This window comes from Mastigoproctus giganteus, chromosome 11 (genome assembly GCF_048544385.1).
Source record: "Mastigoproctus giganteus isolate SK-2022 chromosome 11, ASM4854438v1, whole genome shotgun sequence".
Lineage (NCBI taxonomy): Eukaryota > Metazoa > Arthropoda > Arachnida > Uropygi > Thelyphonidae > Mastigoproctus > Mastigoproctus giganteus.
The window spans coordinates 79,690,358-79,710,155 of NC_143585.1; the positions used below are offsets into that span (position 1 = coordinate 79,690,358).

Sequence of the window (19,798 nt, forward strand, 5' to 3'; positions counted from 1 at the left end):
CAAGTCCGCTATTTAAATCTGTAGCTTTCATACAGGACACTGTAAATTTATAATTTAGAAGAGGCAAAACAAAACGCCTCCATAACATCATCATCCTGTCCGCGCGGAAGGAGACATCAACAACAAGGCCTGTAGGTTCCCAGAAGAAGACATGTCCCGTACTCAGGAGAAAAGAGAGAGAAAAAAAAAAAAAAAAAGCGGAAGACCAAAAAACCTCTTAAGTTTGTGTGGCCCAAACAGAGCAAGGAGATGTGGTCAAACAAACTGAGTCATAAAACATTAAATCTAAATCTAAAACTAAACTAATATGGTTACATCAGTAAACAGAACATATTTACACTCAGCATAAAACATAATAGTAGAACTGAAACTAAGCTGATATGGTTACATCAGTACATAATTACACTCGGCATATAACACAAACAGTGGCCAGGTATTAAAAAAAAAAAAAAAAAAAAAAAAAAAATCAGATGGAAGCAGTTGGTGTTTGTCCAATAGATCGGCGTCTTTCAAAAACAAGAGAAGCAGAGTTGTGGAAGGTGCTGTAAACTTCTTTGTTTTCCACAAGGTGATGTTCCAGTCCGGGACGAAAATCTCAAACACAATTTTTTAAAGGAATTCTCAAGTCTTCATAAATGTCACAGTCAAATAACACGTGGTGCCAGTCTTCACGTTGTCCGCAAGAGCAGAGGTTAGTATGATGAAGTCCGAATGTGTACAGTTTTATCGTTTAGCGATCCATGTCCAGTAATGAGATATGACGTCTGTATGGATATGGAAAACCATTTTCTTCTTCCTTTATCCATTAGGTAGGTAACCTCTGGGAAAACTTTCTAGTAACCTGCTCGGTCAGCGACGTGTCCCATCATGTCTACCATATGTTAACAAGTTCGCTCCAGATGTTTTTCTTCTCACCCTTCATATTATGATTATTCAAGTTGATTCTAATATCAAAGAAGTCGGTTGGAATTGCGTTTTTCAGTCTATAACACAACAGTCTACAAGCTACGTGAAGTTCTAGTGGAATAGATCCTGCAAGAACTTGAAGAGAAGCTGATGAGACTTTGAATACGGTAGTGTTGGGTTATGTTGGTCTGCTGTTCCTCTGGCATTTAGAAACCAGGGCCCCTAGTGGGACCTCGCGTTTCCGTCCTCCGCCTCGGGGAGGCAGCCGGGTCAAGTAAGAAAAAGTCTCTGGCGAGTCGAACCCTGGCTGCGTTTTTTTCATTAACTTCGGCGTTTTCACTAACAGTTCTTTATTTTCAGTATTACTATGACTTTGAGGTGGAAAACGAATTCACATTACTTTTATTTTATCATTTTTCTTTCATATCTTAAAAAGATGGATGCACAGCTTATTCAAGGGCGCAGGGTACTTGAGAAAATACGGTATTCCAGTTTCCACATCATATATCAGTTCCTATGGAAAGAAATAGACACCTCTGTCCATTCCGCCGTTTTAATTCATATTATATTTATTCCTTCAGAAGGCATAATTAAAGTAGCCAGTGCACACCTTTTAAATGTAGTTTAAAATTCTAACGTTTTCAAAATGACATCATTTTCTAAAATTCCAGATGACATATTAAATACATAAAACCCTTTTTATAGATTGTGTGGCTTTATCCTCCTGTAATAAATTCTGAAGATGGTTATTTAAAAGTGAATAAAGTGCTTACGTGTCGTCCAAGAAAGCGAGGCCAAAATACTCTTTTTCCTTCAGACTGAAATGGGAGGCCACCATATCCAGCAATTCTCCAGCGTACAGCTTCGGCTAAAACGGGAGAGAAAATCTTTAATTCATAAAAATTCACAAAGCTTTCATTAAAAATTGCAATAACTGATTTAATTTTATAGTAGTCTGTCAAGATAGCTGAATCCACGGATCCATTTAAAAGTTCATATCTTCACGAGCGGTAGCCATTTCAGATCATGTATTGCTAATAAAATCACACGGTGTTCCTATACGGTGTTCCATTTTATTATAATATCTTCGGATCTCAAATTCTTCAAATGAGAAACATCAAATAACATGTTCAACTACATTAAAAAGGTATTGCCAATTTCTCAAAAGGGAAACATGCACATAAACTGAGAAAATATACTACCCGGAAGTCCCAGCAATAATTTTATTTAATCCACTGCACTTGGCATCGGTGTCCCTTAGAGGCTTGTGAAAAGGATAGTTGAGCAAAAAGGATATTTTTGAGAGAAAGAGGGTGAAATCATTCCATATATACAAGATGTCAGTAGAATGCTTAGAAGCAGTTATTTTTTAAAGAAATAATCGAGTTAGGTTTTTTTTCTACGCTTGTCAAATAAAACTGAACTTTTATTTCATCCCAGATCTTTACAATCTTTCAGATAACAATATACTAGGGTTATTCCAAAAATAATGCACACTACTCACACTTATATACGGTGTAAGTGTGCGCGAATGACATTTATCAGGATAATAACTTTAAGTTTAACCTCAACGTTAGTGTGCTTGAAACAGTTCCTGCATTGAATGTTTGTGCAAAGCAAAGCAAAGTGTGTTAGTTGTCTGACGGTACGGGGGTTCCCCCATCTCCGCGTTGTATTCTTTGTAAGTGATACAGAACTCTGTGGAGGCCAGAGATTTAAAAAGTGTGTGAGTGGTTTGTTGTGTAGTGTTATGTTCTGTTGTTTCTCTGACCATTTAGCCGTTGGGCCCCCTATTGGGACCCAACGTTGGCCACACTTTGCCACGACAGGCTGCCAGGGCAGGTCATGGGGTTTTGTCAATGATATATAGGAATTTTGCTAGCAGGGAAAAGGAGGTGATTATCCCTCTGTATAAGGCAATGGTCAGGCCACGCTTGAGTACCGCGTACAGGTCTGGAGGCCTCATTTTAGGAAGGATGTAGATTTACTTGAGCGTGTACAGAGAAGGGCAACAAGATTGGTGAGGGGAATGAAGGGATCCTCTTACCAAGAGAGGCTTAAGTTCTGCAAATTGCAGTGGCTGGAGACTAGGCATCTGCGCGGTGATGTGATTGAGGTATATAAGGCCTTGAATGGGTTGAGCACGCTGAATTCTGATGGGATCCTTCCACTTGTTCAGATTACGAACCTAAGGCCTCAGGTGCCGATTAATAATAATAATAATAAACCTGCTTTTGAGGTCTCTAGTCCTCTTGAAGAAATGCTGAGGAATTCTGACTATTTAGAATTTATCAAAAAATCACACAAAGAAAAACTCCAGATTCCTTATTAAGAGGAGACAGATCCTCTCAGCTAAACAGACCGAATCAGACTACACACCAGTTACTAGCTGCACAAGGAGAAATAACGCATCAGAACACCAAAAGACCAACTAAAGCGGCCGTCAGAGGTTCAAAACTGAACTACAAAAATTCCAAACAGCCCAAATCGAGCTATCTGCAGCAAAACATACAACAGCATTACTTCCGACCAACAATGGACAGTAATGCAACAAATACAACTGATGGTCACAACATGCCGTTTGAAAATAGTTCTAAGAAGACAGTTGAACCAAGAGCATGGAGAATGAAATCAACACCTATCAACAGTAACGTTACTTCCAAGCAAGACAAGACCTTCTTCACCCAAGCAGCTCATAATCGTGATGCAGTTATTGGCTCTAATCCGAACACATTGGGTATCAAAACAGTGCAGCGTAGAGGAAGGAGGGCAAGGCCTACCAGCATTTTTATAAGTCGACTATGCCCGGAAACAACAGTAGAACAAATCGAAAACCTTCTGAAGCAGCTCAACATACCCGGTACCCCCATAAAGGTCCATACCAGGCATCCATCCTATTCCTCTTTCCGGATTAAGATCAAAAGTCCCAATATAGAAAGATATCTAAACACAGATATGTGGCCCGCAGGTCTCTTGGTAATGCCATCGTTTGGCAATCATAATGAACAGCCAGCGGTACAAGCGATCCCGAGACCAAGGACAGACAGTGTGCCTCTCTCTGCATAGCTAGGCAGCGAACCAGACTGCCCCTTCCAACTTACAATCATGCAGATCAATGCACAACACTCTAGATGCGTTGCTGATGAGATCAGGCTCATTGCAACAGAAAATTTATTTGATATAATATGCATTCAGGAACCTTATGTCTCCAAGCACATTTATGGGCAATCTTCCAAAGTTATGGGATATCCCATGACTACAAGAATCATCCAGTCCTCTGCAACAAATCCTAAATCTGCCATCGTCATATTCAACAACAAGCTGGATATCACTGTTATCTCTGGCTTATGTAATCAAAATTCCACCTGTATTTTAGTCTCTACATCAACTTTCTCGTTCTACTTACTGTCACTATATTGTCCACCATCAGCAGATATTAATTTATCACAAAGATATCTAGAACAGGTGTTTGCTATTTTAAATCCCACATATTTAATAATTACAACTGATTCAAACGCAAAATCTTTCTTATGGTTCAGCAGTGTCTTGGACAACAGAGGTAGGATTTTGGAGGAATTTTTATTCACCTACAATTTAAATCTGCACAACTTACCCAACCAACCGCATACCTTCTCAAACGTCCACGGAGAATCAAACATTGATTTAACCATTTCAACGTCCGCCATATCGTCGAGGATCTCTGATTGGACCATACATACTGACTACACAAACAGTGACCACCGAGCAATCACTTTTAAGGTATCTCTCCTTCCAAATTCTACAGGTCCCCCTCCTTCTCCTCCTCCAAAAGATCTCAAAAGATTTTCTATCAAAACCATCAAATGGCCTTTATTTATGTCTTCAATTCACCAGGATTTTAACGTTGACACTCGCCGGTCTTTGAACCAGTTAAATTCCTCAGAATATGCATTCTATGTACAGGCTGCCTTACTTGGTGCTACAGAACGCTCCGCTAAGAAGAAAATTAGCAAGCATACTACAGTTCCATGGTGGACAGCTGAACTTTCCACTCTGCGCAAAAAAGTACACAAAGCACGCAGAGACTTTCAACGGAGAAGGTACTGGCCTGAACCAGAAGTCACCAGACTAAAAAATATCTATAAAGGCCAGCGGAATGAATACGTAAATACAATTGCAAAACAAAAACTTGTCTCCTGGCAACACTTAGTTCACTCCACAGGAAATTCTGATCCCTGGGGTCTATTATATAAAATTAGCAAAAACAAGTATCACTCTCATGAAGTGTACAACACTGTAGTGAACAACAACACAGAAACCACTAACTGGAATGATTCAGTTAACGCCATCCTGGATCGCTTGCTTCCCCTGGACGATCTCACCACAGAAACTCCAGAATAAATATCTATCAGGAATAGTAACTCAACCTACCACTCCTCATATGCAACAGATCTCTTCACTCTTCCCGAGCTAAAGCTGGCCCTAAGCAAAATAAATATCCATAAATGTCCGGGTTTAGATCTTGTGGAAAATGCTGTAATTATCAAATTTGCTGAAATCTTTCCAGAAATACTTAACTATGTACAACAAATGTCTTACTGAGGGGATATTTCCAAATCTCTGGAAGGTAGCTCTGATCAAAATTATCCACAAGCCGGACAAAAATAAATCTGATCCCAAAGCATACAGACCCATCTCTCTTTTGGCAAACCTTGGCAAACTATTTGAAAGACTGTTAGCACCCACAGTAGCAGATTTAATTGAAGGCCAAAACAATGTCTCCATCCCAATTTGGCTTCAAGAAGGGAAAATCCTGTGAAGACGCCTTGGTCTCTTTAGTTAACCACATATCAGCTTCGAGGGCAAAATATGAAATGGCCATATTCATTGACTTCGAGGGAGCTTTCGATTCCCTCTGGTGGGAGAGCACTCTCAATCGTCTTACCAAAGCCAAGTGCTCTCAGCAACTATTCCAAGTTATTAGAAGCTACTTCCAAAATAGACTCATCCAAGTAATCTCAAAACAGCAATCTCTCTCTCAAGGACCATCTCAAGAGGATGCCCCCAGGGATCAGTTCTGGGGCCCCTCTTCTGGAACATAGTTCTGGACAGCTGGCTCACGCAAAAACCTGACAATATCTCTGCCTTCGCCTACGCCGATGATTTGGTTCTTCTAATTCCAGGTCGATCACGTCTGCAACTAGAACAATCAGCCAATATAACTCTTTCTCAGCTAATCAAGTGGTCAAGTATACATAAACTGCGAATATCTGCCACAAAAACAAAACTGATGATTTTTAAAGGCAAGTTAGATTATAGAAGACCTCCAAATGTAAAGATAGACGGAAAGCAAATCCCTTTTGTTCCTGAATTAAAACATCTTGGCGTAATTTTAGACGACAGGTTAACCTTCTCCTCTCATATTAATCACCTCGCCTCGAAGATTAAGAAGTTCACTGCAGCAGTTATCCGAATTTCCAAATCGGACTGGGGACTAAACAGGAAGACTCTCTTACTATATTATACAGCAGTATTCGTACCAATAACAACAGGCGCGCGGGTGCATAAGTACACGTGCCTTGAGTGACCGGGGTTCAAGCCCGTGACTACTGAATACGGTGCTGTTTCTTGTATTCTGTCTATTTGTGAACTCCTCTGACCGTTTGGTCGTCCCGGAGTATAAACAGAAAATTTATTTATTTTTTATTTATATGCTTCGGGAGTCTGGTTCCATAGAGCCGTTAATGTTAAACTCCGTTCCAAGCTCATCTCCATTCAACGGATTATGCTGCTTGCCATGCTCCGGGCCTGCAGGACAGTGTCCTCTGCTGCTCTGCAGGTCCTTGCTGGAGTCTTACCACTAGACCTGCATGTAATTTTCAAAGGACTATGCTATCGTCTAAAGCACGGAGTTCCCGGCGAGATTCTCGGCATCTCATGCAACTTAACTGCTAACATCAAAGACGAGAAACGGAGAATCTGGAATGAACTTATCAGTGTGTGGCAATCACGATGGGATTCCAGTACTACTGGTCAAGTCACCCACTCTTTTGTTCCTGCAGTTACCTTCCCTCTCAACAAGAGCGTCCGCCAATGGTTTTCTCCTAGCCTAACAACATCGTATATACTTACTGGGCACGGCTCCATCAACTCCAAACTATTTAAATTTGCCTTGTCTGACACCAATCTCTGCTTGTGTGGTGCTGAGGAAACCTGGACGCACATTCTGTATCGCTGCAACCTGTACCACGATGACAGAAATACATTACAAGCTGCTGTCAGCAACTTCTCTGAAGGAAATGAAGTGGCGCTGACTGAAAATTCTCAATCGTTCTCAGCTCTACAACAGTTCTGCTCTGCTGTTTTCACTAAAAGAAAGCAATTCTTCTCAAGTTTATCAACATATCAACAACAAGGAACCAACCCAACACCTGCAATGTCTATAGCCTCTTGAAACTGATATCGCCTGCCATCTATTCTCTTTTTTTTTTTTTTTTTTTTATTAGCTGGTACCCCAGTTTGGGCAGCTGTGGATACAGGATTAGCTAACACCCATTGGTATATAGCACTACCTTCAGTGGGTGCGGTTTTCGTTCTTCCTAGGATAGGAAAAGACTGCTGTCTTGTGGTTCCTGGGACACAAGTAATACTTCTGATTAATTACGTGATGTGATTTGCTCTGTGAACATGATACATGTTCATCACACCTATAACATTGTAATTAACACGATTATATGTATATATCATTGTATGTATCATTATATATTGTATCATATATATATATCATTGTATATATATCTATGCATGTACATAGCGGATTTGTCAGTTTCTGGCTAGGGGCCGCTTGCTGTTCTTTGTTAATAAAGAAAGAAAGAAAGAACCTAAGGGGGCATAAATTCAAATTAAGAAAAGAGAGATGTAGAATAGATGTGCGGAAATTTGCCTTTAGCCAGTGGGTGGTTAATTGCTGGAACAAACTTCCATCTGTCGTTGTGGAAGTTGATAGGTTGAATAAATTTAAGGAGGAACTGGACAGGCATTTGGAGGGAATGGTTTGATTTTTTTTTTTTTTTGGCTGATGCTGCATAAGCTCATACATTTGCTTTCTTGCATCACATGCCACTACTACTACGAGGAGGCAAGTCAGGCACCCAGTAGATTATTTAAGTATTCTGGCAGGTCCTGCCATCTATTTTCCGAGGATTTCAGTGGCAATTCCTAAAAAAAAAAAGGGGAGGGGTGAACACTAGAATTTGGAAAGGCCGAAAGAGGTTTACGAGAAAGCGGTTGAATTTTTTGACGCTGATTAGAATTTGGTGGCATTATTAGGGGTGTACTGAGTCTGTTTAGTTAGAATGGGGGGGAGACTGGGAGAAACAGGTAGAAGGATGGGGATGATAGAGTAGGCATCCCCAAAGAGGTCAGTGGGGACGAGCCCCCCCCCCAGGCGAAGTATGGGGGGAAGGGATGGGGAAGAGGAGGAGACAGAGACCTGTCTCCTCCCTCCCCTGCCTGGGGATGGGGTTTTAAAGGGAATTGGGTTAGAGTAACCAGTTCAGTTCGCCAAACGGCGTGTTGGCAGCAAAGCCGCAGTATGTCTTCATCGGTGATGGTTGTCAGGTCCATATCTTGTCGAATCCGGTAGGAAGGTCAAACTGCCCATCTCGCTCTGGTTGTGGGATATGTTAGCTGGCAGTGCGGAATGTTTGTGCAGAACGTTTCTGCAACAGCCAACGAATCTAGAATGCCGAAATCTGTTCACCGAATTTTAACTGAGGTGTTAAAAAAACGAAAGATTTTTTTTAACTTTTTTAAGATTTTCCGCTTTTTGTTCATCTGACCCGATAGGTCCCACATTTGCTGTCATATGGACAACAAGCGGAATATAAAGAAATTGCAATGCAGTTATTCGCACGTTACTAACAAGGTGAAGAGTTTTTAAAATGCACTGTTGCCATTGATGAGACAGACATGCAACTTTGAGTCGGACTTGGAGTCACAATCAGCTCAGTGGAAGCATCCATCTTCACCTTGCCTCTCTGAATGTCTCCGGCAATCAAAAATGAAGTGAAACAAATGGTCATAGTGACCGACGATTATGAGGGCACTGTTGTCACCGATCATGTGCCACTTGGAAGATCGGTAACTGGAGACTACTTTGCGACATTTCTTCGTCAGAAATTATTCCTCCCGAAATATTTATTTATTATTTTTTTTTAAATGAACCGAAGTTCACTTAAAATTAAAAAGAACTCAGTTCGATTATGAACATTCAGATCGTTTACCTCTTGTGCAACAACGTTCCTCCACATTAGCCACTGAAGGATGCTTCCTCTAGTAACTTTAAAATTTAAGTACAGTATCTTGTTTTGTAAAATAAATCATTGTTTTTCGCGATAATATAGCGGGTTCGTCACTTTTCACTCCTCTGGAGAGGCTTAGACTCAAATCCTGTGGGAGGACATCTTAAAAGATGTCTCCAAGTGAGACTGTAGATCGTCTATCTGAGATGGAAGGATAACAAAATAAAAATAAAATTTTCTGTTTATACTCCGGGATGACCAAATAGTCAGAGGAGTTAACAAAATAGACAGAATACAAGAAACAGCACCGTATTCAGCAGTCACGGGGTTGAACCCCGGTCACTCAAGGCACGTGTACTTATGTACCCGCGCAACTGACCACTAGGCTACGGCGGCCTACTTCGTTTACTATACTAACGCTAAGTAACCCATAGACCTTAACAACGTTACACAGCAACTTCCATTTCCATTAACAGAACAGTTACTATGCAGCTCTGCTGTTATTGTGTAACTCTGCATGCATTGCGAAAGCTACGAGAAAACTTGTCAATCAGATACGAGTATACACTTCGTATTAATGTTTTCTTGAAGTCAATGTAAGTATTTTATCATATTTAGATTCTTCTTCCAATAACACTGCATTTAACTGTTGCTGTTTTAGACAATTTTTTATGACGAGACAATTAACAGAAATTGTGCTTGTTATATCATCAGAATTACAGCTTCTAGTTCATGTAATGAAGACCCGCAAAGGAAAGAATTCGTTCCCATCAGTCTGCTTCGTGTTGATATTCTATTTACAGGGTTTCGCAAAAACGAACGACGCAGAGCAGTAACGTTGTGGATCAGTATGATGTTGCAAATGTTGAATCGTGTAGCTGTATATTAGAAACTCTTAACAGAAAAGTCATTAAGTAACTGGAGCTTTTCCGATAAGCACAAGATTCTTAAAACAGATCTCAATTTGACTCAAGGTTAAATACACAAAAAAAAAAAAAAAACAACATCTCAAATTACAATATTACAAAAGAATGAAGTGGCTGACCGGATGTTTGAATAGAGAAAGTTGTTCTGTCACCCTTATACTTAATTTTACACATATAAACTGAATATTTGGATTAAATAATATGGATTCGATAACTTAAAACAATTTTCACAAAGTATCTCGGAGATATGAACGTTAACTTTTGTCATAAAGATTTCAAGGTTTGGCAGAACTCGAACTGAAACATTTTTGATCATATTATCCAATATAGAATTAAAATTTAAGAATAAAATACGTCCCCACTTATAATTATTTCGTTTTATTCCCAAAAAGCTGATTGGCGTACTTTGTCAACGATGCACCTGCTGCTGTGATTTTTGCGACACCCGGAGTTAAAATGATTTTTTTAAATTTCTTGAAAATGGGAAAAAAAAAGAAAAAAAAAGAAATAGTTCATGTTTATAATGCTTTTTAACAGAATTAATGAAAGTTTTGTATCGCAGAAAACAACAAGTGCAAAAAAAACATTTTTCAGAAATTTTTTTGTAACTACTATATTGATTTAATAATTACCACTTCACCTGTTCAAGATAACTGCACGCTACTGCTCTTGTGCTATTTAATTTTTTTTTTTTTTTTTTTTTTTTACGTACTAGTATTACCACAGGGATTCTCGATCAGCTGTCCCGAAGAATTGGGAAATGTGTTGGCGAAAATTTATGATAAGTTTATAAGAATTAATTTAAATATTCCAGACTGCGGATAGGAGTCTTAGAACACTTGCATACTGGACAGGATTTTTACTGGTGGCTCACCAAAGGATGGTAGTTTTTCATAACGTAACCGCAACAAAAGATGGTCTTGTATAATTCGTGAACTCTGTGCAAATGTTACAGATAATGATTTAGGACTTGACGTTGCATACCCTGAAATACTGCAGACGTGTTAGGCAAAACTGAAAGCTGGGAAATAGCATATCCACTAACACAAATCATACACCTCTCTCAAAAATAGATATCGAGAAATATCTATGGTATGTTGGATCTCAACAACAGTTTCATCCATTTTTCTTGATTTGACGCCTGTCCACTACAAGCAACCGTTCCGAATATTTCTCTTTTTTTAAGCTGTAGCCAGTAATTCAGTATAGTATTGTTATAGGCATATCAGTGACTTAGACCCTACTGCATGTATTCTATGATCAGTTTGCCTGTTTTGAGTTTCCGGAGAAAAAAATACTGTCCTCTCCTTAGTCCGACTAACTCAGCCACTTTGTGAAAAAGACACAAAAATTTTTTGTCATTAATATAATTCGAACTCGGGTATTTTTCACACGCGGGGGCGTAGCCAGTAGTGATCGCGCGTATCTCTTCAGTTCCCTAAAGCAGCGCATATATTTTTCTTATTCTGGTTAAATAGTTCAACCAAATAATTTTCGCCTTCTTCAATCAATGGATATGTGGATCAACGCTGCCTTTGGTTGGAACTCGGCATTATAAAGGAATTTAAGTGACATGATGCTCCTGGTGGTTTCATGTAGATCGATATCAGATTTAAAAGATAAGAATATGACCTGGTATTCTTAAAATAAACTTCTTGGAATGATTCCATGTTCGATTCAGAAACCTTGTCTAGAGGTCTGAGTTTCATTGAATATAAGCATAGGAGCAGTAGATTTTTTTTGTATGAGAAATAAGACAGGATTGAGTTTTAGAAGGCTTGAGGCTAACTAAGCAAAATATACCATCGATGGATGGACAATGACAATAGCCAATATACCATCGATGGATCGACAATGACAGAATCCATACTGGCGATCACTAATCAGATGGTAGATTTTAAGATAGAGTAAGAAATGGCTGCTGATGATTTTTCCATCACTTCGGAAAGAATGGCAGTAAATGAAGCGGAAAGATAATTGGAAGGGAGGGATTTTTCACCCACCCTTTTTAGGAACTGAATGAGAAAATTCCATGCATAGGATCAATATGAGGCTAAGTCATATACGTAGGAACTATATCATTCGTGGAGGTATATGCTTTTACACGGATTCTCCAAGCTCGGATTAGGTTTGCCGTAAGATAACATAATATTCCTTCGAAGTGGGGAGAAAAACGCATTATTCCTTTATATAATTTTCCATGTCATATCAAGTTGGGTATTTCTATTCGCACAAATTTGTAAAAGACGGGATAGCTATTTCTCAGTGCGTCAAGTTGTAGCAAAGTAATCTGAGTTCTACTTAACTAAAGAAAAACCTTAGTTTTCTTCTATTTTTAGCATGACTGACAGGAATAATTAGCCCAACATGTTACTTTGCAACTTGTTAATAAACATGGATCCCTTAATGCAAATTGTGTATGGAGTTTTCTCCAGATGAGTTATCAGGAAAACACAAATTGACCAATAAATACACACCTGTACAGATGTTGTTTTCGATATTTTTAAAGATAATGATGAAAGTATATCAAACTTAATATCTAATTTTGCAGATGATACAAAGGTTGGCAGGGTGGTTAGCGACAGTAATGATGGTATCTACTGCAATAAGATATAGAAAACTTAGGTCGGTAGGCTGAGAAATAGCAGTTGAAGTTTAACATTGACAAATGCAAGATACTGCTTATGATTACTGTTACCTATTTGTCATAACGACCATCTGTGTGGCATTACACTCAGGGTAGTCGAAAATGAAAAAGATCTGGGGATTGTGCAGTCAGAAATGAAGTTCTCTTAGAAGTAAAGACAGTCGGTCAGAACAGCTCATGGGGTTTTGTCAATGATATCCAGGAATTTTGCTAGCATGGATAAGGAGGCGACTATCCCATTGTATAAGGCAGTGGTCAGGCCACATCTTAAGTACTGTAAACAGGTCTGGAAACCTCACTTTAGAAAGGATGTACATCTGTGGAACCGGTGCAGAGAAGGATAACTAGATTGGTGCTCTAAACTAGAAAGGCTTTGGTTCTGCAAATCAACGTCTGGAGACTAGTCATCTGCGGGGAGATCTGATTGAGGTGTTTAAGGCCTTGAAAGGATTGAGTAAGCTAAATGTTAATGGCATCCTTCCTCTTGCTGCGACTACATACATGAGGGGACATAAATTCAAGTTGAGGAAGGATGGTTCCAGGATAGATGTGCGGAAGTTTGCCTTAAACCAGCGGGTGGTTGATTGTTGGAACAGGCTTCCATCTGTTGTTGTGGAAGTGAATGGTTTGAATAAATTCAAGGAAGAACTAGACAAATTCTTGGAGGGTATGGATGAGTGAAGTGCATGGTTTTTTTTTTTTTTTTTTGCTGATGCTATAAAAGCTTGCTTTCTTGCGTCATTTGCCACTACTGTAGTATATAACACACGATAAACCTTATGAAATGGCAACTGAAAGTGATTGATACGCCGAGTAATACTCAAAACAATCAACCGAAGGCAAATATAATATAATTGTCTGAGTATAATATTATACTCTGTGGTTGCCTCAGAGTATAATATTTATACTCTGAGGCGACAACACAGAATCAGGAGCGTTTACAAAAGAGAAACTACGAGAATGAATTTTTCGGATAAAATTCTTGTAGTTTCGTGGATTGAAACACAGAGTGAGTAACTCTGTACTGACGACTGACTACAATCATGCCGTCAAATGTTTTTCTGCAGAGCTGAAATGCTAAAACGTTATCATGACTATAATACATGACTGCACACATATAAAAATAATATGAGCATAAATAAATATATTAATTTTAAAGATGCTCTCATTTCCTTCTTCTTCTTCGACTAAGAAGGGATACTGGAGGGAGGGTGGGTAGAGGGTAGCCACTTTTCAGATGATTTTCCATATCAATTTTAAATTTAATTTGGGAAGAAGGCGCAATCAATTATTTGGTAAAAGGGAAGGGCGTGGCCTGAAAAGTTTGCATGTCCCCTTATACACAGTACTGCATTGGCTATAGAATGAAATGTCATTTCATTTCATTTATAATACTGTATTGACAAGATCGCGTGTAAGGTCACAGCGTTCTCAATTCTTCAGAAGTTATGTTCTCAGGCTTATCAATTTCTTATTATGGATGAGGGAGCTGTCATATCCATGTGTCAGAGCAACTATACTAATAGACGGAAAGGAATTTAAATATACTACATATCGAATGCTGGGTTTAGGTATTCAGTACTTCCCTACAATGGAAAGAAGAAAAGTTATGTGCCCAGTTCCTTGCAGAAGGAACTGGGCACAAAACGCTTCCATAATTAAGGTCTGTGACTTATTTTTAATTAAGTCAGAAATAAGTTGTAGCGATTCTCCAAGTAAAAACTTACTGGAATAAAAAATAAAACACTTTTTTTAAAAACACTTATCAAATTCCTTTAACCGAAGTAACTGGATTCATTTCAATGAATGAAATTTCCTTTACAGTCTAGGGTAGTGAAGGACGGCAGTTAAAAACTCAAGTTAATTCAAAGTAATTTGAATGAGAAATTGACTTATATGAGATAGTAGTCTTTCGCAAAACGTTTTTATCCTCTCATTGCTACAACTGAAATATTAATCCCATTGGTTCGTGTGCTGTTCCGTGTAAACACATTGCCATTATAAAATAACATTAACTTTTTTTACCTGTTCGGATTTATTATGAAGCCTTATTACGTGATATTTTTTTCTAAAAGAGTAGGACGTGAATGGAATAACACTGCAGTTCAGTACTAGCGGTATATAAATAATACAGTATGTGGTTTAGCAAAAAGCTGTTTTATTAGCAGCTTTTCGTATACAGATCTTCTGGAAGATTATTTCTAAATAGCTTATTGGCATTGTCGGGTTCTTCTCTTGACACAAATCTCGGAATGTGCAAGTCTAAATGCGTAGTGATGCGTCAAATGTTGGCATGAGTTGTTAAGCTGAAAAACAAGGAGTCAGCGCTCTGGAAACAATATCAACAATGCAGCAATCACGATTGTAATGCCAAAGGTCCTTTTTCTTACCATATAGCACTGAGAGATGTTTCACCATATCAGAGTTTCTGGCAAAAAAAAGCTTTTCGTTTTAACTCAACACAATATTCCATTTATAATGGAATATTGTGTTGATATGGAATACTGGATAATAATGATGGCCTTTATAAAGAAAGAAGCTTTTATATAGGTCTACAATATAAGTATATGCCAACTTTATTGATACAGAAGGTGTATTTTCGTGTTAGTTGCCGTTTAAAAGAAAGGCCAAAATAAATTTAATAAAAGAAATGGATTCTCCATTTCTCATGTAAAAACACAAAAAAAACCCTTCCCATGTCACTTATCCATCCCCTCCAATAGTTTGTCTAGTTCTTCCTTGCAGCCATCCTTTCTCAATTTGAATTTATGCTCCCTCATGTGCATAGTCTGAACAAGAGGAAGAATCCCATCAGCACTGAGTTTGCTAAAGTCTTTCAAAGCCTTAAACACCTCAATCAGATCACATCGCAGGTGCCTAGTGTCCAGACGCTGCAATTTACAAAACTGAAGCCTTTGTTGGTAGGAGCACCGCTTTGTTTCCTCACGAATCTCATTGCTCTTCTTTGTACCAGTTCCAGCAGCTCTACATCCTTCCTAAAACGAAGTCTCCAGACCTGTATAGAATACTTAAGATGTAGCCTGACCACTTTCTTATACAATGGGATAATCACCTCCTTATCCATGCCAGCAAAATTCTTGTATATTATTGACAAAATCCTACAAGCTGTTCTGACAACCTGTCTGCATTGCTCAGAGAACTTCACATCTGATTGCACAATTGTCCCAGGTGGTCTTGTTCATTTTCTTCTATCTTGAATCCACAGTTGGTACGTTACTCTGGGATTACTTTACCCATATGCAGTATCTTGCATTTCTCAATGTTAAATTTCAATTGCCATTTCTCAGCCCAACCTGCCTAATTTTTCTAGCTCTTCTTGCAGCAGCATACCTTCATTACTGTCATTAACCGCCCTACCATTTAGTGGATGTTACCATAAAGCGTACTTCAGCAGTTTAATAACATTTAATAGGCACTGGAGAACATTAGATCCTAAGAAGAATAAGTAAAAATATATGCGCAATGCTGAATTTAATCATTTTATAAACTTTAAAATAAATAAAAAAAAAACTAACAGTTTCATGTTTAACATGCTTTCTTTTCAGCATAATTAAAAGTGTTGTTTCCTTGAAAACAACACGTGCGAAAACACATTTTTAAATTTTCATTAAAAACATTACATTTGCAATGCTATTAATATAGTGCAAAGTATTGCAATGCATTAATGAAATGTCGAATATTTGTATACTCTAAACAGAATTTAAAAAATATATATTTCAGGAATAAAAAAAGAAGATTTTGGATCTGTGGGACGAAGCGCTACCGTTTTTTTATGATTGCGGAAGCCATTGAAGACCGATTAGTTAAGTAATCCCCCCCCCTCCTCCAAGCAAAGGCTTCAAACCTAAAATTATAACAACCAAGCCTACAGAAATCTCCCTCTGCCCAAGATCGGCTAACAAAATCCTCTACTGAAGATGCCTTTACGAATACCTTCAATCTCTCTCAATTTCTTCAGAGACTCAACGAATTCAATCTGTGAAGGAATTCGAAAGTGACCTCTCTCTCAAAAAAAAGTGACAAATGGCGAAACCACTATATATTTTGCTGAAATAGGTGAAATTAAATCTGCAAGAGGTAAATTCTGACAAGAGGAGCCGTTTCCCTAAATGTTAATTCAGAACAATTGGCATGCTGAGAGTGACCATTGGAAATTATTTAATACCACAAAAATACATAAGAAATTTGGAAATATCGGATAAATGCAGAAATTTATTATTAGCACACAGATTAAAGGGTAATTAACTCAGCCATTTAGTAACGAATATAAACTTAAGTTTACTATCATTTTTGGAAACATTCAACAAGTTCAAAATTAGAAATTTAAATGCCTCCTCATTTAACTATTTTTTTAATAATAAAAGTATTGAGATATAAATAAATGTATTTAAGGCAGGCTGATACTATATATATATATGAATTGTAGAAATTTTAAAATCGCATTATCTTAGAATCTGTGGGCGACTTTAGTTTTAAAAAAGTTCTATTCCCATCGTTCCAATAATAAAGAACACATTAGAAGTAAAGTATATAATATCAATATAATAAATAATAAGAAATAACAAAGAACATACTACAAAACATATTAGTGTGCGGTTGTTCAAATAAGTTCAATTACATTTCGTCCCAGAGATGTGAGGAAGAAACTGGTATCATATGCCAACTCATATACAGTGGCAGACAAAAAAACTGCATCACTTGTGAATTTTGCAAATAATGTGTTTTGCGCTGCATTGTGCGTTGCAGAAATTTTCGAAATGCATTTGTTAGATGGGATATATATCTGTGAATGAAATCCAATAAAAAGACTCCACCTAATATACCTAATTGCCATAAATATCTTCCCCAAAGGGTAAAATGCGTAATTAATGGAAATATGAGAAATCATACAAATGGCAATCATGACAACCAAACATACATTTTACTGCATTTACATGTATAAGCTGAAATGACAAGTTAACGTAATAGTATTATGTACTGTAAATCAGCAAATTAAGTCCTCAATATTTTGTTTTTCCTCCTCGGGCTGCATTTACAGCCATGCAACGATCTGGCATAGAGTTAATCAACTTCTCGATATACGGTTTCCCAATTTCGTGGTACCACACCTTACAATGCTCTCCTGCAGCTGAATCTTACTTGTTGGCTTCTTCTGAGCAATTTTAGACGACATTATGCACCAGCAAGTTTCAATGTTGCCGGGCCAGTCCAACACTGTAATGCCAGCATTTCTCAGGTATGACTGCACCTTAAGGGAGAAAAACATTGGTGTAAATGTTTTAAAACTTGAGAAACAAGAAGACAAACTCATCATTAAATCTAAATAGCACAAAACTTACCAATTTTGCTGTGTGGCAAGGTGTTGAGTCCTGTTGAAAAATGAAGTTTTGGACATCTGTGTGGCGATTCCTAATAACGGGTTTCAGGTACTCCTCCAAGATAGCAGTGTAGGTTTCTGCAGTAACCGTTCCGATAATAAACTTAAAATTCGCCCGACCCCTTTGCTTGTTAGGCATCCCCAGACCATCTGACAGGAGGGAGGGATACTTTACAGTCAGGATGGTATGCCTCCGATTTTCGTCTTCTGACATATCGCTTTCCATCCGAGCCATGCAGGTTGAATTTCGATTCGTCAGAAAAGATGGTGTCCCATTGCTCTTTTGTCCATGAAACATGCGTTTTAGCCCAAGCAAGTTACACTTCCTCAAAACAGGATACTAATGAGCGTGTATACCCTTCCAACGCCGTATTTATAGAAATGGCTGATACAATACCATTGCTTTGCGACAAACAAAATGATTGTAATCAAACAATATCTTATACGTTTCACTACAAATGTTACCTTTTTTAAGGTGATGCAGTTTTTTTTGTCCGCCACTGTAATTGAGAGATTTTTCTAACTTCATTTATTTTTATTATTTTATAAAAGGTAAGCAAAGAAAAGGAAGATGAATCTGCAGTACTCAATATCACAATACTTGCTACTCTAACTCAATACATAATAAAGAAAACACGCAATCTAAAATTAAGAAAACAATCTTCGAAATGAATGACTTACTTTGATAAGTATATCCAAACGTCGGTCATCCAACAATACCACCTGGCTTAGGCGGCCATCAGTCATCTACAAACATAGAGAAAATTAATACATGTTGCTGCCAATAAATGCAAACAAATGTATCTTTTCAACTGCTAAAATTTTTTCAAGTATTATCACACGGTAATTCATTAAAATTTTACGAAACACTTCAAAAGACTATTGGGATATCAGCTAATTAAAAAGATTGCTATGAAAACAACTAATGCATGCATACTGTATTTAAAAACAACTGAAATATCTTAGAAATGCTTTTGAAATTTTAAATTCTTAACACATTCTGTTAGGTCCGACACAAAATCCAAAAAGTATTTTGTGGCAAAAAAAAGGCCAATCTTAAGTTATTTTTGAGCTAATTCTTAACTCAATTTAAAAGCAATTTCTTTTTGCAATGTCAGCAACACAAAAATTCATCCCCCCCCAAAATAAAAATTCAACCTCGATTTATTTTATTTTATTATTATTTTTTTTTTTTACCGACCGATGGTCAACGCAAAAGAAGCAATCGTTGCAGATACAGACTACACTATATGTTAATAAAAACGGATATTTGTCTGGTCACAAGAAAAAGACTTCTCATATACTGAACCCATCCTAAACTACCTCATGCGGGAGAGAAGATGGGGTTAATGTCAACATTACATACTGAACAGATACAACTGCAGTGACCTGAAAAGGCATCCCAAGGAAAATAAAACTGGATATTTCAGAAAAGTTTAATGAATTAAAGGCGTAAAAAATGATAGAAAAACTACTGGCGCAAGATATTTTTAAAGACTAGTCATGTGACCAGGCGAGCTTCTGCAATGTCGGGGAGACTTGGTACAGACACGGGAGAAATTTTTCATTTATTTTCCAACTATTTTTATAATTTCTTGGTACGCTGCCAAATGTTTGCAGACCATTGCGTTCACTAATT

At 37.8% G+C, this 19,798-nt stretch overlaps 1 protein-coding gene across 6 annotated transcripts in view; it reads right to left on the bottom strand.

The window, feature by feature from the left end:
* Positions 1-19,798, bottom strand: part of LOC150078178 (FERM domain-containing protein 4A-like) — a 418,597-nt gene that overhangs the window by 225,670 nt on the left and 173,129 nt on the right. For all 6 annotated transcript variants that reach the window (XM_090384903.1, XM_090384902.1, XM_090384904.1 and 3 more), the window contains exons 2-3: positions 18,841-18,906; positions 1,680-1,774 (exon numbers count right to left, since the gene is read on the bottom strand). In XM_090384903.1, the coding sequence (XP_090241029.1) occupies positions 1,680-1,774; positions 18,841-18,906 (161 nt within the window). The remainder of the gene's footprint in view (positions 1-1,679; positions 1,775-18,840; positions 18,907-19,798) is intronic.